This window comes from Balaenoptera ricei, chromosome 17 (genome assembly GCF_028023285.1).
Source record: "Balaenoptera ricei isolate mBalRic1 chromosome 17, mBalRic1.hap2, whole genome shotgun sequence".
NCBI classification, from domain to species: domain Eukaryota; kingdom Metazoa; phylum Chordata; class Mammalia; order Artiodactyla; family Balaenopteridae; genus Balaenoptera; species Balaenoptera ricei.
Genome location: NC_082655.1, coordinates 20,518,441 through 20,545,486, shown reverse-complemented (window position 1 = coordinate 20,545,486; position 27,046 = coordinate 20,518,441). Strand labels below are relative to the sequence as shown.

The window sequence follows — 27,046 nt, the reverse complement described above, 5'->3', positions numbered from 1 at the left end:
ATAACACCTGTCTCTTGAATTTCAGTGGGTCCAGCAAGCTTCCATGACATGGTGACAATCACTCTTGGCACTGAGCGGAGATCCAGACACAGCCTGCCAAAACATCTTTGGGAAGACCTGTCTGAAGGAAACATGGGACTCTGGATCCTGCGAAATTCTGAGAGTCTGTCATTCCAATACATTTAAAGATGGCATTTGGGGGCTTGGTACAGATTCAAAATTGGAATTTTTTAAAAAAGTAAGATGGGGTTTCTCCAAGAATGAGACAGGAAGAGAGACTTGATTATCAATGGAATGTAATTATAAGAAGTTGCAGATAGGAAAGGATAGGATGAGTTTCATGAAAAGGAGGCAAATCAGGAAACTGAAGGACTAATCAAAATATTCTTATCAATGGAAATGAAGAACGGCTTTAAATTCAGGGCTAAGCCTATCAAAGGAAGAACAAACTCAGTTTAATCCAATCAACACTTATTAAATGTCTATTTTATGCCAGGCACTGGGTTGACACAGCTATAGGTGGTAAGATAAATCAGATGCTCTTTCTACCCTAGAGGAGTTTCTGGGCTGGTGGAAGGGAGATGAATGTGTAACCAAATGATAAGTCTTACAATATTAACAATAATAGCTGCCATTTGTTGTAAAAAAAAATGCAAAGAAAATACAGAATGAGAAAAATGAATTCTGCTTGGAAAGGTCCAAGGAATGTAGGAAAGAGAGGAATAATTTGAGTTAGGCCTTGAAAATTACTAAAAGTTCACTAGGTGAATATTGGGACAAGAACGAGAGTGGTCTGCTGAGGTTTTGGAATAGGATGGATATAAGGAATGGCTAAAATGAAGATGAGGAATGATTATGCCAAGCTTAAGAATCTGGGCTTCATCCAGTAGGTTTTATTTATATACATATATACATATACACATACATACATCTACATATACACACATATATATATACACACACATATTTCATTTTTTTTAAATGCAGGAAGTGACCTGGTTGAGTCTGGTTTAAAATGACAAAAGAATGATTTCCTAGAGAGCCATAAAGTTGGATCATGGGAGATTGCATAGGAGAAAGACGGAAAACCTAGACCACAGAGATGCGAGTAAGAATAGTGAGGAGGGGATGTAGACAGGATACAGCATGTTTTCAAACTGAAATGCAAAAGTGGAGGCAAAAAGTCTAAACCCAGAAGAAAGGGAAAAACAGATGAATAACATTCTGGTGTGGGAGGAGGAAGGGTAGGTGGGCAGGGAGAAGAGTATGGTTAGGGCACTGGATTTGGCACAGAGATTTTTTTTCCCTCAGAGACATAAAGGAAACAGTGAAGGAGGGGTAAGAACGCAGATAATATTGCAGGGAGGGATGTTGAGACAATTCATCACTACTGATCTCTACTCTTAGAGTAATGAGAGGGATGGGGGCTTTGTGGAAAGGGAGTTAGGCATGGAACCACCTTTGGTGACTGGGAAAGGGAAAAAGCTTCAGAATCCACCTGGGCCAACAACTCATACACTGGTGATGTTTCATCTGCATATCTGATTTTTTTCCAAGACTGCTTTGAGCTTATCACTTCACTCATCTAGAAAAATGCTTTATCACTGATGGGTGTTAAATGACACTCAAGAGAGGAAAATCTACTTTCTTCAACCTGACACTCAGGCCTTCTCCAATGGAGCTCTCGATCTATCCCTCTGATCTATCTCCACCTCCTTCACTGTTCCCTCCTCAGGATTCAGAAACCCAAATGCTTTCAGGCTCAGGCAGGTCTAACACAGAGTAAAAAGAGGCATGGTCTGAGGCAACAGGGAGTGGTGAGGTTCGTGGCTCGGAAGCTGTTATATTTTCTTCTAAAATTCTATCAGGGACTTCCCTGGTGGCGCAGTGGTTAAGAATCCACCTGCCAATGCAGGGGACGCGGGTTCGAGCCCTGGTCCAGGAAGATCCCACATGCTGCGGAGCAACTACTACGCCTACGCACTACGCTGTGCGCCACAACTACTGAAGCCCACGCGTCACAACTATTGAAGCCCGCATGCCTAGAGCCTGTGCTCCACAACAAAAGAAGCCACCACAATGAGAAGCCTGCGCACTGCTATGAAGAGTAGCCCTGGCTCGCCACTACTAGAGAAAGCTCGCGCGCAGCAGTGAAGACCCAACGCAGCCAAAAATAATAAATAAATAAATAATTAAAAAAAATTCTATCAGGATCAAACAAAATATGTAAATACAATTTGATATTTCAGGGACTTTCTCTTCTAGAATTGTACATGAATTCAGCCTCCTCCAAGCAGATTTCCTAATAAACCAGACTCATAGATAAGAGTTCCTTCTCAAGTTCACTTCGGTATTTACCCCAACCTTCCTTTGTGTATCACTCACCTGCACTTGTATGATGCTATCTTTCATAGTCAAAACATGAGCTTTGGATTCAGATGGCACTGGAAAAATCCTTGACTTTGCCACTTTTAGCCTTGTATGACATAAGACAAGATACCTAAGTTTTCTGAGTCTCATATTTCTCATTTGTGAAATAGGAATAATATTACCTTATGGGGTTATTGTGAAGACAAAAATATATGTAAAATACTTATTGGAGTGCCTGGCATGAAAACACCCAAATATTTTTAATAATATATGGTTTTCCCTAACATCATGATAATTTTCTTAATTATCAAGAATCAAATCTTCTGAATTCTTTACACTCTGAGTTACTAGAGAAATGTCTTGGGAGTATTTGATGCTAAGTACCTGTTTGGGAGATAAGTTGATATTTATTTGCAATAATTAGTACTACTCAAAAAGGCATGGGGCAGGGCTTCCCTGGTGGCGCAACGGTTAAGAATCTGCCTGCCAATGCAGGGGACACGGGTTTGAGCCCTGGTCTGGGAAGATCCCACATGCCGTGGAGCAACTAAGCCCGTGAGCCACAACTACTGAGCCTGCGCGTCTGGAGCCTGTGCTCTGCAACGGGAGAGGCCCGCGCATCGCAATGAAGAGTGGCCCCCGCTCGCCGCAACTGGAGAAAGCCCGCACACAGAAACAAAGACCCAACACAGCCAAAAATAAATAAATAAATTAAAAAAAAAAAAAAAAAAAAGGCATGGGGCAAAGCAAAATTTTGGTGGGCTGGGGAAATTGAAATATATGCATATACACACAGACATATATCCATTTGTATCATTCTTAACCATCTGCAAAGTAATTTCTATGCTCTGCTTCTTACAAACCTGTGTATGGAGTCCACACAGTTATAGATCACCACCAACAACAGTAACTGATACCAACTTTGTAAGGTACATTATCATAATTTTATTTTAGAGAAAGGGAAACTGAGGCTCAGAGAGGTTAGACTTGGCCAAGGGGACTCATCAGCGACTCATCAGCGGAGGGGACTCCATCACAGGTCTCCACACCCCTGCTTTCTCTCATCTTTCATAACTTTCCAAGATATGAAGCTTGTCAGGAGCCATTAAACACTTAACAGCCACGTCACCCTAAAATAAATATGGGAATTGGAAAACATATCTAGTGGAACTCTGAATGAGGAACATGAGAGTCCACACACAAATGGCCTAGAAGGACATTGGCCAAGACCTCTTGAGGACAATAGTATTTCATGCAAACAGTGCCACAGGCTCTTAAAGAGAATCAATCCCGTGTGTGGGCTTCAGTTCCCTCTGTTAATGCACAGCCTCACGCCCATCACCATAAACAATGCTGTCTGAAGGAGGAGAGTCATCGGTCCACTTAGCAGGTGGCCTCTAAAAGGACTCATTTCCAATCCCCCAAAAGCACGCAGCAACAGAGGCTCTGCGCATACAACCCGGGCTCTGTGCGGATGGATGGGAGACCTGACTCGACAGGAAGGGAGTACACAGTATAGTAACTTTCAAACAGGGATTGGGAGCAAAACCAAGGGGAGGGGATCTCCAATTTTACAATCTGACTTCAGCATGTTCTAAAAACACGCAAAGTAAAAAGCAAAACCAAACAGAGTCATTAACAAAACCATCAGGAGAAAAGGAATCAAATTGATGCAGAAGCTGAAAAGCAAACAGGGACTTCTCAGGACAGGTTGTGCTTCATTGACTTAATTTCTCTGACAGGGTAAAAAGCTCAGTGTTCAAAGTCAGGAGCAAAGGAAGCTAGACCTTTGGTCGTATTTAATTTAGTATAATGTGACATTCTCACAGGGAACTGGAAAGGTGGAATAAAGAGGGGGAAGAGAAGGAAAAGCTGGATCTGGTTGAAAGTAAGGAAGTATGAGATCGAATTGGTGGCTATAAAACCTTCACTCTGCTCCTGGAATTGGGAGTGGAAAAACACGCTCACTAAGAGGGAGTCTTGATCGTTTCGAGCCCCTACTCTGATTACTTCTAAGCCAGGCAACCTGCTGGGCTCTCCCTAAGAATGGGTCTCCTGTTGTCCCATAGCAATGTGACTTAGCTTTTAACAGTTCCTGGTAATCCACGAACTTGTGTGCCCTTGCACAGCTCAGTTTAGCTCCGGGCCTCTGTTTACTCACGTGAATAACAGGAGACAGGAGGAGGTGCCTTCTGGTCCGACACCATGGAACCAGTGGTGTCTTGCTTTTCTATCTCACTGCGGTGAGCACGGTGCAGGGCCCATGGTGGTCCTCATTAAATGCTTCTCACTTACTAAACACAGACCAATAATGAGGATGACAGGTAACATTTATTGAGCCCCTACAATGTACCTGGCACTGTTCTAAGTATGTTTTAACTCCTTTCACCTCCCAACAAGCCTGTGTGGTAGGTCCTGTTGATGTTAAGCGCTCAGCTTGAGTCGCCCACTGAAGTCTGGGCCTTGCTTCCTCACCTGTAACAGCTTACAAGATTGAGAGCTACAATTTGCTAACATTGAATGGTTCCAGACAGTTCTAGGTACTCGACAGGCGGACAGTTCTCAGCAGAGCCTCTTGCACATAGAAAACCTCCAGGAAACAACTGGCATTATTCAAGATGTCAGGGGTTTTCTAAAGCAGGACGGCTCCAGGGTTACAACTTTGGTAAGGCGATTCCTTCTGGCTGGCACTGGCATTTCTCAGGTCTCAGAAGCCTTTGGTGTGGGTCTGCTATCTGGTGCTGGCTGGGAAAAGGGTATCTTGTAAGTGAGAGAGGCACTGGGATAAGGGTTTAGAAAGCTAGCTCCTGACCCCAGCTCCCTATTTCCTGGCCGTGGGACCTAGGCAAGCCTTTTCCTTTAGTGTGTTTCCCACACTATAAAACCTATGAAGGTGATGAGAGGAGGGGAGGGTCATCCAAGAGAAAACTGGTAACCATAGCAACCCTCCCCACCTGTGAGAGGAGGCTTGATTATAATAATTCTACAGAGAGCAGTCAGTAGGTGATACAAGAGCAGTGTATGAGGTGTATTTAACACTATGCTGCTGGTTAAAAAAAGTATATTCCTTCTGTTCTTGTTCTGATATGTGAAACAACACATAGTGCATTTGGTGACAACTTCCATTCTTATCCTGCCACATACCATCTCTAATGTTAAATAAATGTTGTATTTAGAATATCAATAAATGTCCCCAAGAACAGTAGTTTCCTTAACTAACTTAACAAAGCGGCGCTGATCTGTGATGAAAATGGGAGAAATAAAAACAATGTATGTTTTTCTTAAAGTGAAATGTACTCCATTTTTAAACCATGAGGGTTTTTTGTTTTTTGGGTTTTTTTTGGTTAAAATTCCTTTGGTTTATAAAATGGTGGTGAGAGTAGTTTTTAACTGAAAAAGCTATTAATGAGTAAAATATAAAAGGGCCAACTGTATGCTACGGCAATGAATATTTTCTGAAATTTAACTCATCTGTGAAATACAAGTATCTTGGATGCACAGGTGTAGGCTCAGACAAGCAGAATCTCAATAAGACAAGAGAACTGTTTTCCTTTCGTCAGCAGTACATCTTCCAACAACTGGTAAACTATACCTTTCCTTATAAGAATGTTCTGGTATCTGATTATTCTTCCAGTGAAAAATGCATAAAGTGGATTTTCAAACTCAATCTCATTATCTATAACTATATATTATAGATAAATGAATAGAAAACTCTATCTATTCACCTAACTACCTTTAACCTAAATGATCCTATAGCTAGTATGGAAAGACGCAGGATGACATTTTCACTTTTTCCTTTTAAAAACAGTATGTCCATTTTAGAAAATCTGGAAAGCACACAAGCTTGTAAATACCAGCTTTGAGATATAACTTGCTTACAATAAATTTCACAGATTTGAGGTGCCAAATAGATAACTGTGACAAAGATACGAAGCATTTTCATCAGCACAGAAAGTTCCGTTGCTCCTCTTTATATCAATCTCCCTTCTAGTACCCCACCACACACACCCCCGCAAGTAACCACTGATCTCACTGCCATCACTGTAAGTTAATTTTGTTGTTTTAGAATTTCATATGATTGGAATCACACTGTGTGTGTTCTTTTCTTTCTAACTTCTTTCTCTGAGTATAACGTGACATTCATTCATGTTGTCATATGCATCAGTAGTTGGTTCCTTTGTATTGTTCTGCATTGTTTCTGGTGTGAATACAGCACACTTTGTTTTACCCATTCTACTCTTCATGGACCTAAGGGTTGTTTAAAATTTTTGTCTGAGTAAAGCTCTTTTGGATATGAGTGGACTGGAATTTTTATGAACATATGTTTCCGATTCTCTTGAGTAAATATCTCAGAGCAGAACGGCAGATCATCTAATAAGTGTGTGATTAACTGTGTAAGAAATTTAGTTTCTGCATCTGGTGGCACCATATTTACTCACAACAACAGTGTACAAGAGATCCAGTTGCTCTACATCTTCAGCAACACTTGGTATTGCCAATCCTTTGAATTTCAGCCATTCTACTGGGTGTAAAGTGATATCTCACTGGGTTGTATTTGCATTTTCCTGATGACTTAATATTGCTGGGCATATTTTCATGTGCTTATTGGCCATTCTTTTACCTTCCTTGTGAAGTGTCCAAATATTTTGTCCATTATTATTGGTCTGTCTCTGTTCCAGCTAAGCAGGTCTTTAGGGTTCTGTATCTCCTGCATGTGCCCTATTCTCCAGATTTCAGGGGGGTGATTTGCATTATGACATCAGCTCTCTGATGGGTCCAAAAAAAAAAAAAAAAAAAAACACCCCACTGGTTTTCAGTTTGTCCAGCTTTTTTTCCTTTTTGGCTGCACTGTGCAGCTTGTGGGATCTTAGTTCCCCAACCAGGGATTGAACCCCTCGGCAGCGAGAGCATGGAGCCCTAACCACCAGACTACCAGGAAACTCACTGTGTCCAGCTTTTTCTTGTGGTAAGGATCAGAGTGATGACATCCAAGCTCTTTACATATCAGAGCTGAAATCAGAAGCCTTCTGCATCTAATGAGATGATCATATGACGTTCTTCATTTACTCTTAACATGACAAATCACATCGATTTTCAAAAACGGAATCAACTTTACATTCCTATGCACACATGAACATGATGTAATATCCTTTTCGTCTATTGTGAGATTCAACCTGCTTGTATTTTGTCAAGGTTTGTAGGTTTATGTTCATGAAGGATATTGGTCTGTACCATACCATTCTTGTAATATCTTTGTCAGGTTTTGGTATCAGGGTTAGTGTGGTCTCATAAAATGAGTTTGGAAGTGCTCCCCCTTTCTCTATTTTCTGAAAGAATTTGTGAAAGTTTGGTTGCTAATTCTCGACTGTTTTAATTCACTGGAAAAAGCCTTCTGTGCTTGAAGCTTTCTTTATGGGAAGTTCTGATTAAAAGTTTAAGTGATTAAGAGATCCATGGCTATTTAAATTTTCTAGCTTTCTTGAGTCAGATATTGGTAAGTTATAGTTTTTAAGGAATTAGTCCATTTCATCTCAGTTGTTAAGTATGTGGGCATAAACCTGTTCATAGTATTTTCTGCTCTTTTAATGAATGTAGAAAACTTAGTGATATCCCCAATTTCTCACTTGATGCTCTTTTTTTCCCTCATTCAGGCTATCTAGACATTTATCAATTTTTGTTGATCTTTTCAAAGAATCAGCTTTACCTTTGTTAATTTTCTTTATTGCCTGTATGTTTTCTGTCTTACTGATTTCAGCTCTTTGAGATTAGTATTCTTCTTTCTCTAACTTCTTAAGGTAAAATTTTAATTAATCAATTTCAACTCTTTCTTCTTTCTTTTCTAATACAGGCATTTCATGCTATAATTTTCCTCTAAGTTCTGTAGCTGTACCACACAAACGTTTGAAATATTAATGTTTCTACTATCATTCAGTTCAAAATATGTTTTAGTTTCTCTTGCGATTTTTTTTTCCCCTCTCCCATCTGGTTACATGGATGTGCATTAAGTTTCTAAATATTTGGGATCTTCTTGGTAATGATTTCTAATTTAATTCTGTTTTGGTCAGAGAGTGTACCCTGTGCCACTTCAGTTTTTTCAAATTTACTGAGACTGATTTGTGCCCTGGCGTACAGTACATCGTGGTGAATAAGTCCCCTGAACTGGGAAGTACATACATTCTGAAGCTGTTGGGTACAGTGTTCTGCCTGGCATGTGGTAGTGGTCACATAAATTTTATAAAACAAATGAATTAATTATGATTTAACAAATAAATGAAATGAATAGAAAGGGATTGGTCAAGGGGCTAAAATGAAGCTACAGTTGACCCTCGAACAACGAGGGGGTTAATCCGCCTGCAGTATTGTCAGCCCTCCGTATCCATGGTTCCTCTGCATCCGCGGATTCAATGAACCATGTAGCCCTATTGCATTTTCCATTGAAAAATATCTGCGTGTAAGTGGACCTGTGTATATCAAATCCACTTCGTTCAGGGGTCAACTGTATTTAGAGAGAAAGGAGGTAGCCAGTGTAGCTAGACTGAAGATGAGAGGATGACTGTAACTGAGGAAGCAAATATCCAGAGGATATACGGAACGTCTGGTTAAAGGAAAGGCAGAAAAAGCTTGTTTGTAGAAGGGAATAAGAGCATGCTTTCTGAAACAAGAGGCAGGAGAAGACAGATGGGTAGAGGGTAAATAGTTTTAGGGAAAGCCCATCAAACAGCGTGTAACTTTTCAGCGTAGCAGAAACCAGACCTTTACTAGCGATGAAGAAAGGAATTGGGAGAAAGCATGTTGGGAGAGCCACTCAACAGGCCACTGGGATGAAGGAAAGGCTGGGGGAAGGCATCATGGTTCCATGGAGGCCTGGCACGTGAATCTGTACTGGGGGGCAGTCATGAAGGGCTTTCTTCAGCAAAGGTTTCTATAACCCAGGAACCTAAACAGGGTCTAGGGTTGGGTTTCAGTAAAACCTCAGCAGAACTTTCTAATCATTATATTTTTCAACTATCAACTTCATGGGACAAGTTCTATCACAGGGCTTATCCTGGGAGCTACAGGATGGGTTACTTAATCCAGATGAGGAGGAGTAAGAAAGGCTTTTGCAGGAGGTAGTATCTGAACTAAAGCCCAAAAGGAAGCTGGAATTATCCAGGTAAAAGGGTAGGTTTGAGGATGGTAGAAGAAAGCATGGCATTTGAGAGCCCTGTAGCTCAGAGTAGGAGGGAGCAAGGAAAACCAAGCACTGTAACCGTCACCGTCATCCAAAATCTTGGACCAAAACAAACAAAAAATAACAGTTTGCTTTTAAAAATTATGAAATGCTCATCCCTGGAGGTGTCTGAGCAAAGGCTGTCTGGCCATCTAGCAGGGATGTTGGAAAGGACACGTGGGGAGACATATGATTGAAGTGGTAGGAGGACACTCGTTCCCCACCCTATTCCTTCATGGAAGAACTGCCCTGACTAACGCTCCTGGCCTCTCTCCTCCCCTCTGTTTGGTGCCCTTGGAAGCAGGAAACGGGTTTGCCCAGCCCAGCCTCATGTTCTGTCCTGTCTTGTGACCTGTGTGCCTGATGCAGTCTGCTTTCTCCCAGGCGGTTAGAGGGGCACTTCCCAGCTGTGCCAGTGACCAGAATACCTGATTTAGAGGGAAAATATTCTTAGCAAATCAATTCATCTGAAGACCTAAAGGATATTCTCCAAAAAAGCTTTATCGGGAATGAAGCTGATATTCTGATCTCCATTCATACTTCTCATTGAAAGGCGTATTTTTAAACTGACCCCATAAAACCTCAGATGACATCTGAAGTCACTTCCAACATTCAGAAATCTATTATCCTGAATCATCAAAACAACCAAATTCAGCATCCTAGGTTTAAGAATGCTGAGGAGTATAGAGGTGATGTTAGTAAGCTTTCTATCAAAGGGTGTTAAAAATGAAGAATAAATGCTGTTATTGGAAAATTAATATGTGGGAAACTCATGCCCTGATGATATCAAAACTTTACTATGCAGATACAAAATGCTGCTCGAGAGTCAATAAAAAATGTAGAGCAGTTCATACAAAAGAGAAATGTAACAAAATACAAAGATATACAAAAGTAGAACACGCTATCCAGAGGGAAAACCAATAAAGACAAGAAAATGCGCAGATGAAGCACTGTGGTAGTTCAACAAGCCCACATTTTATTGGGCTATACTGGGTTCCACAAAGTAGTGTTCTCACAGGTATAGCACATAAAATAATTACTCCACTTCTTTGGACACTTGTTTACTACACACCCCACTGACCTCCATGGGTAATTCTAACCGTGATAAAAGACTAGGAAGACAATAGCAGAAGGGTAAATGTTAGCAAATGCACAGAGCCCACAATCCAAAGGTTTGAAAAAGATAAAGAGGTTTCCCCTTTATTCAATAGCATAAGCAGAACTACCAAATTTCAGGGTGCTACATCCCAGCGGAATATTTTGAAAAGGGGAAAGAGGTACAAATGGGCAGTGTCTGAAGCACAGAAAGAACCAGAAATATTCACTGATTTTGTAGGAGACCAATGAGAAATGTGACAAGTCAATACTGACCACCTGCAGGGGACATTCACAGGGTAAGTATTTATTCCTGCAGACATCTAAAGGATTCCCACCTGTGTTCCATGAAGCAGGCCACGTGGAAACCTTTTACACATTCCAAATAGCTTCTAAAGATACACTTTGTATTCTGAGGAGCTCTGACTGCCTCACTCAGGAAGATAAGTCTTTAAAGTTGGGAGGGGAAAGAACCCTTTACAGAGGAAAGAAAGGCTTGATGCTGAAGGAAATGAGTTGATTTTAGCAGCCACCACAGGAAGAATACCAGGCACAGCCAGGGGCTGAAACTGCCTCAAACCTGAAAAGATTCTTAACTGTGCATAAAAAAGAATCCAAACATTGCCTGTGAGCTTACACCTGGTCCCAGCAGAGCTTCCTCATCAGCATTCCAAGCCCGGCCTCAGAAAGCTGGGGAAAGAATCCTGCAAGCACAGGAAAATAGACAAATTTCTTTCCTTCAAGCCTAATCTGATGATTTAAATCTATCTATCCTAATGCCTCTCAGGTGTTCTAACCATCTTATGCCTGTTAAGAGCGCTTCTGCAGGGAGTTACCACTAGTAGAGTCTCTTCTGATTTAACTCATCTGCCATAAAATAGCAGCTGCCTTCTGGACACAATGAAATTCTCAGAAATTCTAATAGGAAATTTGCACAAGGTTTTGAATACTGGTGTGTTAAAACATACCTTAAGTTTCCTTAGACTTTGGAGAAACTGGATGGCGGAGGGGGGGGAGTTTGTTTAGAATATAATGTATTTTAAACAAAGGCATCAGAAAGATGTTAATATAGTGGAATTGTTGGTTGAAACCAATTAAAAAAAGATGAAACAACTACCAAGGTAAAAGGATACCTTTCAAAAAAGTTAAAATCATGACTCTCATCATATACAAAAATAAACACATGTTTAAGATTTTGTGGAAACTGATAAGATGTTACAACCAACTCAAAGGAGACTCCAAAGAGCCGACACATGTTTAGATCATCAGGAGTGAAATGAATGTGTAAGTGGGAGACAAAACTCACCTTTTCCACAGTGGATTGGGAAGTCAACTGAACCTCCGTGGGACAGAATTTACACATCTACACACAAGCATTATTTTATACTGCTATCACTTACCTACAACTTACAGAGTTGTAGAACAGCTTTGTAGAATCAGAATTAGACAACCCGAAATGATGTGCTATTGAGGATGCAGTTTTCTATGGAGGCACAATTTTTTCCCTACACAGATCACTGACCATTTTATTTACTGCTGTATTCCCCAAACCTGGTACAGGGTAGATGCTCCGTAAATACTTGCTGAACGGATGTCTACTATGTATCAGGCGTAAAGCTAAACCCTTCACATGCATCATCCCCTTTAACCTTTCCAACAACCCTTTAAGATAAATATTATTCTCATATCACTGACTTGAAACTAGCTTGTGTGATGTTGCACAGTTATTACTTGTCAGAGGCCGAGGGGTGGAGAACAGGGGCGGGGTGGGAGGAGGAGGATTTGCCTCAGGTCTGTAATCAGAAAGCCCATCTTGTGGCACATATATACAATGGAATATTACTCAGCCATAAAAAGAAATGAAATGGAGGTATTTGTAATGAGGTGGATGGAGTTAGAGTCTGTCATACAGAGTGAAGTAAGTCAGAAAGAGAAAAACAAATACAGTATGCTAACACATATATACGGAATCTAAGGGGAAAAAAAGCCATGAAGAACCTCGTGGCAAGACGGGAATAAAGACACAGACCTACTAGAGAATGGACTTGAGGATATGGGGAGGGGGTGGGGTGAGATGTGACAGGGTGAGAGAGTGTCATGGACATATATACACAACCAAATGTAAAATAGGTAGCTAGTGGGAAGCAGCCGCATAGCACAGGGAGATCAGCTCGGTGCTTTGTGACCACCTAGAGGGGTGGGATGGGGAGGGTGGGAGGGAGGGAGATGCAAGAGGGAAGAGATATGGGAACATATTGTATATGTATAACTGATTGTTATAAAGCAGAAGCTAACACACCATTGTAAGGCAATTATACTTCAATAAAGATGTTTAAAAAAAAAAAAAAAAAAAAGAAAGCCCATCTTTTTTTTCTTCCTGATTCTTCTTTCCATTCAATATGTCTTTTTTATTTATCGCCATGGTCCCACGCGCCTCTAAATTAAGGGATTGTTGATGTGTTACAGAGATATAACATGCTTCCCTGATGAGCATGATATTGGAGACCCTTGCTTTAAGACACATAAATGAACAGCAGTACTCAGGAGAATCTAAGCATAAATAAGAGACATATGGACGTCTTTATTGCGGCCTTGCAGATAAGCACAGGATACTTACCAGCCCAGATCCCAACCCCCATCCTTAGGTGCTCATTATAATTTTCAGGATAATAAAGATGGATGAATTCATCAGTGTTTATGTGTGTGGTTTGTTTTCATAGAAAGCGCAGCAGCACTTAGGAAAACAGCAGCAGCTAACATTCACTGCCTGCTTACTGTGACCGTGAGCTACTCTCACAGCAACACTCTGAGGCGGGTACTATTATCATCTCCTCTTTACGGGTAAAGAAAGCGGGAGTACACCAAGTCACCTTCACAGAATCACAGAGCTAAGCTGCAAGTCTGGGCTTTGACCTGGCACTTGTAACCCCCTCCCGGCCCTCACTCTAAGACACTCTACTGTCTGCATGGGCTGCTGAGGCTCTCTCTGCCATCACGTCTTGATTTTGCACAATCCTCTTTGCCCAGTTTATCAGAGCCTACAAGGGCACTAGGATTCCTGCAGCCGCCAGCATCACAGGGCTGGCTTCAGTCCTGAAAGCTATCTTCGGGCCACTTGGCACTTGTGATCATTTGGGTAGTTTACATTCACCCTTGGAGAGAAACAGGAGACAAAAGTGGTCTTCTGAGGCCTTGAATAGGTGAAGGTCAGAAAGATGTGTGTGTCAAATGTTAACCTGAAATCATTCTCTCCTAAGTCCCCAAATAATCCCCTGCTTTCTTTTCTTGCCAGAAAACAGGCTGCCCTCAGAATGAAGTAACAGTATGATTTTAGACACCTCCAGATGAATTTCGACATGAAGAACAGCACAGTGCTAGTATGTAGAAGGTGTCAATAAATGATTAACTTAGTGGTTTGTTTATATCATTTCATTTAATCTTCACAATGACTCTCTGAGACAGGCATTGTTATTATTATCATCTCCGTTTTGAAGATGAAGAAGTGAGGTTGAATAACTTGTCTAGGTTAAGCAGCTTGTCCAAGATCTCAAGAAGGTTGCGATTTACCAATACCAGAGGTGTTTGTGGAGACCAAGTATGCCACCAAAAGCAATATGACAGCTGTTTGCAACACAAGGCCACTTAGCAGAAAGCCTTAGGAAGTGGTACCATTTACTCCATAAGCATTGAAGCATGAGATCTTTATTTCTGAGGGGGGTGTAATGCTCATCCTTTTCAAACCATTATAAATGCTTACCCTTCCCTCAAGGGTATCACAGAATTCCCACGCCTAACAAAAGATAACACTACTTTCTAATAAGATCATGACAAAGGTTTTGCCATTACTATCACACAAGCATTAAGAAACAGACATTATCTCATGAAGGTTACCATAATCAGCCAAATGGTTACTAACTGGTTGATAAATTTTAAGGGTGGAATAACTGATCCTGTATGGGATTTTCTTATATCCTTAAGTGAGGGACTAAGAAAAAGAATCTAGACGCTTGGAATCTAAGCTAAGTTCTGACACTGCTTTCAGGATTTCAGGAATTTCATCCAAATGGGCCATTACCTCCAGTTCAGAGGAGAAAAGAAGTATATTAAGGACCATTTCTATGCTTAAGTTAGGAGGATTTCACTCTCTGTTACCTCACTTTGAGCTACACCTGTGTGTTCCTTACATATTTAAACATTACTAACTTGGTCATCAGGAATCTCTGATAATCTAGCTCAGCGTTATTTAAATGTTATTTAGAGACTTCCCTGGTGGCGCAGTGGTTAAGAATCCGCCTGCCAGTGCAGGGGACACGGGTTCGATCTCTGGTCCAGGAAGATCCCACATGCCGTGGAGCAACTAAGCCTGTGCACAACTACTGAGCCTGCGCTCTAGAGCCCACGAGCCACAACTACTGAGCCCACGTATCACAACTACTGAAGCCCGTGTGCCTAAAGCCTGAGCTCTGCAACAAGAGAAACCACCGCAATGAGAAGCCCGCGCACCGCAACTAAGAGTAGCCCCCGCTCGATGCAACTGGAGAAAGCCTGTGTGCAGCAACGAAGACCCAATGCAACCAAATAAATAAATAAAAATAAAATTAAAAAAAAATGTTATTTAATATTAGAAGCCTTTTTTTTCCAAATCAAGTTTTCTGTGCAATTTGAATATGTGAAACGGACACACCCATCTCAACCCAAAGCATGTCCCTCTGGCAGCCTCTAGTGCAACCAAGGGCTCCACGGAACGCACTTTGAAAACCACCCATCTAGTCCTGCTCTAAGGAGGTACGATCTGCCCCAGATCTTGAAGCTACAGGGTAAGAATTGAACTGCAAAAATAAAGCTTTCTGCTTGACGTGACCCTTTTCAAAGTGACGGGAGTGAATATAGAGAGGTTAGCATTTCTGAAGATGCAAAGCATGAGTCTGGAAAGGGCTTGGCATCAGGTGTGCTGAACTACTCGAGAGCAAGTCCCTTTCCCACTAGAGGGTCAGTTTTCACTTAGAAAAAAGAAGAATCTGGACTGGAATCAGATCTTCTCAACACTCTTTCCCACCTTGAAGCACAGTTTTGGTGCACAGAGCATGTTCCTCCATCCTATCTTTCATTATAAGGTTTGCAAAAGAGGAGGGTGGGAGGAATGGTACCCACAATCAAGCAGAATCTCAGGGCAGGTGGGCAGGCGAGGTCTGCAAAAGACCCCCTTACTCTGATGGGCCCCCACCGTGGACCTATCCGCTCCCTCTTACCCACTCCATTCTCCAATTGAGAGACACGATCCTACAGACTTTTACAGTTCATTATGCTGTCATATTTCCTGCTGCCAAGCGCTTCTCGACTTCCACATGTAATACTCGAAGCCCGTTGATTTAAAGGGAGTCTTAATTTGTGCTTTGAGGGTATTCACCTCAGGAGCAGTGAGTTAGTATTATTATATTCAGTCCAGAATTTTCCCATTTAGAAACCTTTTCTTCTTAAAACATCTACCTACGGACCTTGTAACCAAATTAATTTGAAGGATCTCCTCCCTTTCTTTACTCTAGGACTGCTACACTCTTATTTTCTCTAGGATCCCCCAACCCCTTACCCTGATTACCACATACTTTTATACTAGACATTCAAAATCCATGGTTCCCTGTAATAACCACTTATGCTTGTTAAGCAGCATGGCGTGCCCGGATCTGGAATTTATCGTTCCTTTTAAAGTAAACCCACCATGCCAGACAATTTCAGCAGGGAGATGCTTTTTCATTTTAAGGGTGTGGGAAAGGCCATTGAGATGGGAAGAGGGAGAGGGAGTGAAATATTTCGGATACTGCATACTTTACCAGTTATGTCATGCTGTTTGAATGACTCACTGTAGATCTGATACTGATTCGGACAATGTTTCTTCAACCACTTGCAGACATCCTGCTGAGTCCACAGAGCCACTGGTTTTGACAGCTTCACCGTAGCCGACTATAAATAAAGAAGGAAAAGAAGATCTGTTAATGCCAGCCCCATGCCTAGAAAGGCGCTGCTGTTAGAAGTCCTATAGTGTGGTAAAGGCTACAGGCTGGATTCCCTGAAGATAAATATCTGACTCTTGTCTTCCTCTGAGCCTTTGCAGACCTTCCCCATGCCCCTGAAAGCCAGAAAGAAAAGGTCCAGGTGGAGAAGGCCATGAAAACTACACCTATTCTCAGGTTCTCTCTACTGGGAGAAGTCCCCAGGAAGTAGTGTTTTCTGATGACTACTCTAACAACAAGACAATTAGGTTGCTAAGCAATTGACTAAATTTTAGGGGTGAAACAGCTGCCCCCAAGTGGCCTTTCTCTGTATCACAAGAAAGTGTCCATTTCTCACTATCCTCTGATATCTCTAGGACCTAGGATAACTGGCCCCAGCAGGTGCTAATAATTATTTTAGGAACGAATGTTATAGGATTTAGATACTTACATAAGAATAGCTCCTGAGAGCTCTGGATTTAGGGTGGTCCTGTAAAGTCTAGGAATTAGTTATGCACAGTAGGTAAGGAAAAAGTCAATTCCACCAGCATGTGGGGAATGGTAATAAGATAATGAGTGTAGCTAGACTTCATGTAGAAGCCAACTAGCCGGAGTCATTTATTGCTCACTGGATCTTTCGGGGAGGCTTATGAAACAAAACGAAACACAAAGGTGCAAAGGACCCAGCCTCTGACCAATGGGAGGTTACAAATACATTCATTCATCAACAAGCATCAACTGTGCTAGATGCCGGTCTGCCTCAGAGATCCCAGGGACTTGGCTGAGGCTAAATGAAAGCTTAACTAGCTATAATCTTTATCATTCTGGATCAGTGTTTGCAATATGGATCAAGATTTTAATATAAGTAGTTCTCCAAAGGATGTTGGACAGTCCACAGACCTGGCCTTAAATAGCACTGACCTCACTAGGGATCATTCTCTTTCACTTCTCTTTCAATCTCTCAGATTATGTGAAGGGGAGAGCCTTGATTTTGTATGAGTGTGATTTAACATCTTTCTAACACCTGCTAACAAGATCTTTGACAAAGAGAGGGCTTCGTTCAGCCTCGGAACTGTCATTGGAAAGCAGAATTTTCATCTAGCATATAATAACTGCTCTGTTTTACTTTTTTTATATTTAAGGTTACCTTTATTTTATGACAAATAAATTATGGCAAAAATACATTCTATTTTCTGTAGTAATACCTAGATTGCTTTTAAAACAAATTTGAGTTAATAAAAACCTGGGTCATTATTTACAACTGCCAAGATACAGAAGCAACTTAAATGTCCATCAATAGATGAATGGATAAAGAAGATGTGATGTATGTGTATGTATGTATATATATATATATATATATATATATATATAATGAAATATTACTCATCCATAAAAAAGAAGGAAATTTTGCCATTTGCAGCAACATGGATAGACTTTGAGGGCGTTATGCTAAGTGAAATAAGTCAGACACAGAAAGACAAATACTCTATGATACCATTTACATGTGGAATCTAAAAAATACAACAAATTATTGACTATAACAACAAAGAAGCAGACTCGCAGATATATAGAACAGACTAATGGTTACCAGTGGGGAGAGGGAAGAGGGGAGGGGCATGATAGGAGGAGGGCACTATGAGGTACAAACTAATAGGTATAAAATAAGCTACATTAATATACTGTACAACACTGGGAATATAGCCAATGTTTTATAATAACTATAAATGGAGTATAAGCTTTAAAAATCGTGTCTCACTATATTGTACACCTGTAACTTACAATATTGTACATCAACTATACTTCAATAAAAAATGGGTCAATTTCAAGAAAAATTAAGAAAACAATAATATAGATGGTAATAGTAAAAACAGTGGAAGTGACATGCAGGTGATTCAAGTTTAGAAAACAGTGTTCAGGTGTTATTTTTTATTAGTATATTTTGAATTGTATGATTCTTTGGGCCATCACTTATAAAATAATCACAAATGAAACATCATGTTTTGCTTTGTGCTGTGGTAATTTTTTTTCTTTCACTCTCAGGAGTGGCAGATTGCATTTTTCCAAAGATGATTTTACATATGCACATATACATACATACACACATACATATCTCCCTTTCACTGATTGTGGCTTTCATTCCTCCACCGATATTTGGGGCTGATGTTGTCTCCGTCTGAATTTTGACAGGGTTCACGGAGGGCCTGGCCAATGGAGTACAGCAGACTTGATGCCATCTGTGACTTCTGAGGCTACATCAGAAAAGAGACAGAGCTTCTGCCTGGCTCACCCTCATCTGGCACTCACCTTCAGAACCTGGCCACCATATTGTGAGGAAGCTCTGACCACATGAAGAGACCAGGTATAGGAGTTTTGGCCAATCCCCCAGCTTCAAGTCTCAGCTGACAGCCACCACCAACCCTATCAACCGTCAGACAAATGAGTAACCAAGCTTTAGATGATTCCAGCTACCAGGATTCAAATCTTCCAGCTCAGACTTCCAGACGCCATGATGCAGAGACACACATAATCCACTAGCATCATGTATCGTTGTCTTCCACCATTAAGTGTTGGGGTAATTTGTTTTGCAACCCTAGTAACTGGCACACTCAGTGAGGACACAATAGTTATGACTGTCCTCCCCAGAGTACCTTGCACTTAACAGAGGCTCTCCAGAGCCACAGTGAATAAGCGAATGAATTAATGAAATGAAACCATTCTCACTGAGTCTGAGCTCACAGACCTGCCTTACTTTTTTTTTTTTTTTCTAACAAGTCCAACCTGCCTTACTTTTAATCAGCAGTGAATTTCAAGTCTAGCCCTCGCTGCTCTACCCCCGACGGTGTGCTGCTCACGTGGCTCCTATTCAAACTTGTCCGTCTCTCCCTTCCACTCTGCATACTCTAGTCACAGACTGCCAGCCATTTTCCCTCTAATCACTGCATACAACCATATCAATTGCTTTCCTAATTTTGATGAGAAAGAAGGGCCTCTGGCATGGATGGTGCAAATGAGTGCATGTTTTGTTGTTGTTTAGCTTTTTCCCTTTTGCTCGTCATCACTTTTCCCTCGCATGATTAGGAAACCAGAGTTTCAGCTCTTTTAGCTAGGAAGGCACTTCCCACCATGTTTCACAAGTCAGCACCTCTGAATCTGGCTCCTTCCTGCTCTAAAAATTTTCTTTCAGATTAGCTGAATGACTTCATAGCTGACACATCATTGCCCTGAAACCCCTTGCAGGTTTCTTGCAAGTAAAGCTAATCACATATCTTTTGAAAACTCCTATAAACCAGTCACAGAAGGCTGTAAATTAGGAAGGGAAAGGCAAGAAGATAAACTGCTTATACACCAATATACCAAACTTCCTGGGAGGTCATTCTTCAACTTGCTCATTTCCTAGGAAATGGAGCACCCTCAGCTCCAAGACAAGTCTCATCAACTGGAGATTCAGGGGGAGATGAATCCAAACACACCAAGTCAACTCAGAATACATCCTCACCAGCTTACCATGGACTCTTGTGTTATACATTTCCTTTTATTATAAATCCAGGTGTTCTGAGGCTAACAATCCAGGTGTTGCTTTGCTTTGCCTTCACAATATACTCTTACTCAGCAGTAATTTGGTGTTACATGCTTGGACAGCAATAAACACAAAGCTTCAGGTACAGATTTTTAAGACCATACGAACCTACGGGGATATGCCTCCATGTAAACAGGCATAACAAATACAGTGGGGAGGGATACAGATTCCTACCATTAATAAGCTCTGTTTTTTCTCTTACTCAGATAGTGATACATGTATCGGCCCCATTTATCAACTGATTCTTAGCCTTGGCTCTAATATGAACTTGTTATTAGTTTGCTACACATTAACTTTTTTTTTAATCTGAATAATTATTTTCTTAACATCTTTATTGCAGTATAATTGCTTTACAATGGTGTGTTAGTTTCTGCTGTATAGCAAAGTGAATCAGCTATACCTATACATGTATCCCCATATCTCCTCCCTCTTGCGTCTCCCTCCCACCCTCCCTATGGTGGTCACAAAGCACCGAGCTGATCTCCCTGTGCTATGCAGCTGCTTCCCACTAGCTATCTATTTTACACCTAGTAGTGTATATATGTCCATGTTATTCTCCCCGCGTCCTCAAGTCCGTGCTCTGTGTCTGCGTCTTTATTCCTGTCCTGCCCCTAGGTTCTTCAGAACCATGTTTTCTTTTTTTAGATTCCATACATACGCGTTAGCCTACGGTATGTGTTGTTCTTTCTGACTTACCCCACTCCGTATGACAGTCTCTGGGTCCATCCACCTCACTACCAGGACATGGAAGCCACCTGAGCGTCCATCGACAGACGAATGGATAAAGGAGATGTGGCCCATGTACACAGTGGACTATTACTCAGCCGTACACATTAACTTGTGAAGAGCCATCGTCGACTTCAGCTGCCCCAGTGCGCGCTGCCTTCTCTATTCTCAGAGCAGACTTTTGTTTGTTCCGCCTCAGTTGCTCACATAGCAGCCCAGGTCAACCTGCGCTCCTCTTCCTTCTGTCACGATGCCCCCAACCCCAATAGCAACCAGGCTTGGGGAGTGAATACCATAACCTGGCTCTTTTCTTTCTTTCTTTTTTTTTTTAATAGAAGTAGAGTTGATCTACAATGGTGTGCCAATCTCTGCTGTGCAGCAAAGTGACTCAGTCCGCCATAAAAAAGAACAAAATAATGCCATTTGCAGCAACATGGATGCAACTAGAGATGATCATACTAAGTGAAGGAAGTCAGCAAGAGAGAGACACCTACCGTATGCTATCACTTATCCGTGGAATCTAAAAGATGGCACAAATGAACCTATGTACAAAGCAGAAACATAACCTGATTTCTTTAAAGGTCTTAGACCTGATTTCCACGGGCCATTTGGAACAAGCATGTGTTAACCGCACATCAATCTCTTTATCACATTGTCCCACGGGGAGGTGCAGAGTTGTTCAATCTTCGTAGCTCCATAGTGTTACTTCAGCTATCCTCCTTTCCTCTGCCACCCAACGCTCATGCCTCTCTCCACACCCAACGTTAGATAATTTTATTGAATATGCTGCATTTTATTTCCCCCCACAGAAGGAGCCTAAACTGAAATAACAGTTTGTAAAACAAAGAGATAGTATTTCATATTTAGTAGAAAATAATAAAAAAAAAATCTTGCCCAAGGCAAACATTAGAAAAAACACTTGCCCTGTTTCTTCCTCTACACTCAGGCCTCCTACATCATTCTCTCGATTTCCATCCCTGGAGACAATTTTGGTTTGTTCTGTTGCCCCTGAAAGAGGCCGGAGGCAGTTTGTTACCTTAACCCCCATGCATTGTAACACCAAGCAGAATTCTAGGCATTTTCTTTCTGAATTGGTCCTGGCCTTTCTATAGACAATCTGAATGTGTATTTCAGATGCCTTCACGTTCTGTTTTTGTTTTTGTTTTTTTTTTAGCATCTTTATTGGAGTATAATTGCTTTACAATGGTGTGTTAGTTGCTGCTGTATAACAACGTGAATCAGCTATATGTATACATATATCCTCATATCTCCTTCTTGTGTCTCCCTCCCACCCTCCCTATCCCACCCCTCTAGGTGGTCACAAAGCACCGAGCTGATCTCCCTGTGCTATGAGGCTGCTTCCCACTAGCTATCTATTTTACATTTGGTAGTGTATAGGGGCAGGACCGGAATAAAGACGCAGACATAGAGAATGGACTTGAGGACACAGGGAGGGGGAAGGGTAAGCTGGGACTAAGTGAGGGAGTAGCATGGACATATACACACTTTCTGTTTTACAGAGACCTCACTTCATGCAAAAGACACATTATATTCCTGAGGGAAAAGTTGTTTGCAAATTACTTTTTTTTGCAAGTAATTCCTATTTTAATTTACCCTTATTCAATAATTTCAGCTACATTTGACAGTAACTTCTGATTTGTATTTAACTGGAAAGAGTTCTTAAGTTTTAAGTTCTTTAAGGTAAACCTGAAGCATTTCTGCTAAGTAATAAAAAATGCTTTAAAGAAGTTTGATATTGAAAGAACATATCAATATTACAAAGTGCTTTTAAAGTTAAATTTTATCTTGTAATTCAATTATCCCTTATTTGTTTTGCAATATAAATTCTCTTTTAATTTACTGTGTTTCGATTTATAAGAGAATGCTGAAATTTTAAGTCCCCAGTAGTTGTACAAACTCTTAAGGAGCTAAGCTTACATGAAGCCCAGTGGGTTGACTGAGAAAAAGTAGAGAAAGCAAAGACTGTTGTTTATTTCCACTGGCAGGACAAAGCAAGCTTTATGGCCAAATATCAGGAAGTGGTAAACAAACTTGCAGCATCTCATTATAAGCAAGCATTTGCGAACTCTAAAAATGCTTCTTCCTTCTCTTACCATCTTGTAATGTTTTTTCTTTAGTTCTAGGTCTTCTTTTTATTGGCTTCTATTGTGTCATCTGACTCAAGATTGGAAAAAGGAAGGAAGAGAGGGGAGAGGGGAGAGGAACACACACATACACACAAACAATAACCCACTAATGTCTATTTTAGCAGCTTTTATGCTCATTTACCAAAAATAGGGCCTCTAATTATCAAGAAGGATCGGCTAATTCACAGAATACTTGGCATTTAAATTAAATAATTTTTAAGTACTAATAATGCCCTCTTCTGCGACCTGAACTCTTTCATGGGAAAACTGTGGTTAGACAAATTTTAAAAGGTATCTCTTCTATTGTATTCTATCCCCAGTGTAGTTTATAACATCCACCTGGTCACTTTCGGGTTCAAACCGAAATATCTTATGATGAATGACGCTCTTAAACCTCTTGTCTTCCCAAGAGAGGATATCTCACTGCTAGAAAGTTTCCAGGTAAAAGCTGAACACCTTTCCTCTTGGATGAATGAAAGATTCATTTCATTCACATTTTCTAACTTTGACCACTGCTTTAATATCACCTGGATCACTTTATGCTTCCTAATTTGTGAGGCTCATCTCTTCTGAGCAGTGTGACCCCTCTAAGTAGCAGTAGTGGCTAAGCAACTTCAGTAATTTTTCCAAGTACACAGTGTGGCATTGATTAGTTTCTTCAACTGTTTTCCATACAGCAACTGTTTTAGACCTTTTACTTTCCAGTCTCCTCCACAGGGCATTGTAGCTTGTTAATATTTCCTTCAAAAGGCAGTGTCTTAAATATGATGAATGAAATGTGTTATTAAGCCTAAACCTTCATTATTACTGAGTCATATCACTGACTATACAGGACTTAGGGGAAAGTTCTAAAACTCTGCGTCTTCTTTAAATGAATTTCTGTCAAGCTACAGCTCTCTTATCCTGAAGGTAGATTTTTGTGAACCTCAATTTTGCAGGTTTCAATTCATCATTTGAGATCCTTATTAAACAGGGTACTTGGTTATTCTCCCATATCTGCACCATCCATGTAAAGAAAAGGTCACTGAGGTCCTCAATAACTTTAAAGACTGTAACAGGGTCCTGGGATTGAAAGTTTGAGAACCACTGTTTTAAGGCATCATCATGGTGGTGTCATTAAAGGAAAAAAAGACGTTTGGCTTGACATAATTGTTTTCCCTTAATTTGTCCATATTGAATTTTTTGATGGCTTTTTTCCTTCCTAAATGCTCAGAATCACAGAAACTGAAAGTTTGAAGGAATCTAAATAGTCAGTAGGTTCAAGTTTCAACCCAAGGCAAGAGTCCAATCCACTTTAAGACATCTATCAATAAAATGGTGACTAGTAAACCTGGGCCATGATAGATGTATCAAGGGTGTGTGTGTGTAAACAACTTTAGTCGAATACATAAAGAGCAAACGTCAATCCCTTAACTGAAAATAATTACTACATTTTTCTTCTCTCTTTTTTTTTGAAGCTGCACGAGATCTAAAGAAATCTAGATCTAGATCTGAGAAAATGATGATCTAGATTCAAGACCCTCCCTGAAAATTTACAGCATTAGAAAATGCATCCTGTGAAACACACCATTATTCCATTGCTATAAGCGTTAGTAGTTTAAAATGGTCCTTTGTGTCAAAGCCGAAGTCAGACTTCCATCATCTTTCTCACTGATTTCTGAGTCCTACTTCTGGAGCAATTCAAGACAGATCTCACTACCCACTGCACTCATTTCCAGTCCACACGTCACATTGGTGCTGTCTGTGGGATCACGTCTTTTAATTGTGTGTCTCTCTCTCTGTTCTCTCCCCAGAGTAAAGAATCAAATATACAGGGCTTCCCTGGTGGCGCAGTGGTTGCGAATCTGCCTGCCAATGCAGGGGACACGGGTTCGAGCCCTGGTCTGGGAAGATCCCATATGCCGCGGAGCAACTAGGCCCGTGAGCCACAACTACTGAGCCTGCACGTCTGGAGCCTGTGCTCCGCAACAAGAGAGGCCGCGATAGTGAGAGGCCCGCGCACCGTGATGAAGAGTGGTCCCCGCTTGCCGCAACTAGAGAAAGCCCTCGCACAGAAACGAAGACCCAACACAGCCAAAAATAAATAAATAAATTAAAAAAAAAAGAATCAAATATACAACTGATCACTTCACAGTTTCATCTGCATATCTAGGAAACTTTTCTAATTCAACTTGTCCGAAAATGAGCTCCTGTTCTTCCTCTCAAAACTGCCTTCTAGAGCTCATCTGAGAGAAATGCTACACTTCCTGTTGCTGAAGCCCCAAATCTTGGATTCATACAGATGCCCCTCTTTCTCTTGTATTCCACACCTCATCTGCTGGGGAAACTTGAGGGGTCTACCTTCAAATACATCCAGACTCCAATCTCTTTTCATCACCGACATTGCTACGATCCCGATCAGAAACACTATTATGCCACATCTAGATTATTTCATCAAGGTGCCTAATGCACCTAACAGGTCGTTTTGTTTTTCCCTTGCCTTTATTTTAAATCTTTAAAACGTTTAACACAACCTTAAGCAATCAGAGCACGTAGTATCTTTGATGCCACCTTTACTACTACTCTTTCCTTAATACATGTGCTCCCACTATACCAGCCTTCTTGCTGTGGCTCACAAATGCCAACTATATCCACTCCTCGTTTTGCCTGAAATGGTCTTCTCCCAGATACCCACACAGCTAATTCCCTCACTTCCTTCGAGCCTCTGTTCAAATACTACCTTTTCAATAAGTCCTATCTTAATCTCCCTAACTAAAAATGCAACACTCCTCCCTCCGGCTTCCAACACTCATTAATTACCCTGTTCCACTGCTTCCTTCTCCATAATAAGTATCAGCTAACACACTACAGAGCTAACTTATTTTGTCTTTTGTTTATTATCTGTTTCTTTCCACTGGCTTGCAACCTCCACAAGGGCAAGGATCTTTTTTATTTCACAAAGAATCCCACACTTTAGAACAGTGCCTGGCACATGGCAATAATAATTTGCTGAAGGAATGAAACAACGGTCTGTCCATCATATATCATGGCTCCTATAGCCTTGAGTGTCAGAAAACTGGTTCAAGTCCCAGCTGTGCTTTTGACATTCACAGGTTGGGAGTAAGACAGGCTTTCCTCCGATTAGATTTCTCTCATATTGAGCCAAAAAGGCAGAGACTTTCCAACACTATAATTCTTAGCAAGATAGCTCACATCTCTGATCCTCACTTTTTTCCTTTTTTGAATGACATGAAGAGAGATATAACGAAAGAACTTGGCATTTGGAATCATGCAGACCTGGACTGAAGGCCGGCTCTGGAATTCACTAGCACTGTGACCTTGGGAAGGTCACTAAACCTTTCTAAATATGCTCCTCAATATGCTGGAAATAATTCCTATCTTGTCCTTGGTGGAAGGATTACAAGTAGTTTATCTAAATGCTTTAAAGTGCCTGCCGCATACGATGTGTTCAGGAGAGTTACCTTCACATCCCTTGAATGGCATCCGTACACCCTCCTGCTGGGTTCCCAAGCCTGATCTGGGGAAGCAATAGTGCAGTGAACACAGACAGTCCTCGGAGTCCAGCTGACTTGAGCTGAGCTGCAGGCATTGTGAGAGGGTGTTAGGTGTACTGAGCTGAGACCTGAAGAAAAATAGCTGATAGGAAAGGAGGAGGATGAAAAGGCCCTAGTGGAAAAGGTAGGTATAGGAGCAGGGAGAGAGTGAGAACATGTAGAAAAAGGAAAGAAAAGAAAGATGGAAAAATAAAGATACCAAATTAGGAGACACAAGGCAATGGTCCTCCTTATTCAGGCCGGCTTTGCTGCAACTACACAAATAATCACCTCATGTTTTCCAACAATAGGTTGTGCCAGTGGTTTTTCCTCGGACTCGGAGTCAGCTCTTTCTTGTCTCCAGGAACAGTCAGGCACAAAGTGTCCTAATTCCACCCCAA

At 41.1% G+C, this 27,046-nt stretch overlaps 1 protein-coding gene across 4 annotated transcripts in view; it reads right to left on the bottom strand.

The window, feature by feature from the left end:
• Window positions 1-27,046, bottom strand: part of SAMD12 (sterile alpha motif domain containing 12) — a 414,693-nt gene that overhangs the window by 217,401 nt on the left and 170,246 nt on the right. For 3 of the 4 annotated variants that reach the window (XM_059901802.1, XM_059901805.1, XM_059901803.1), the window contains one exon: window positions 16,504-16,633. In XM_059901802.1, coding sequence (XP_059757785.1) covers window positions 16,504-16,633 — 130 coding nt within the window. The remainder of the gene's footprint in view (window positions 1-16,503; window positions 16,634-27,046) is intronic. The other variant, XM_059901804.1, reaches the window with a different exon arrangement.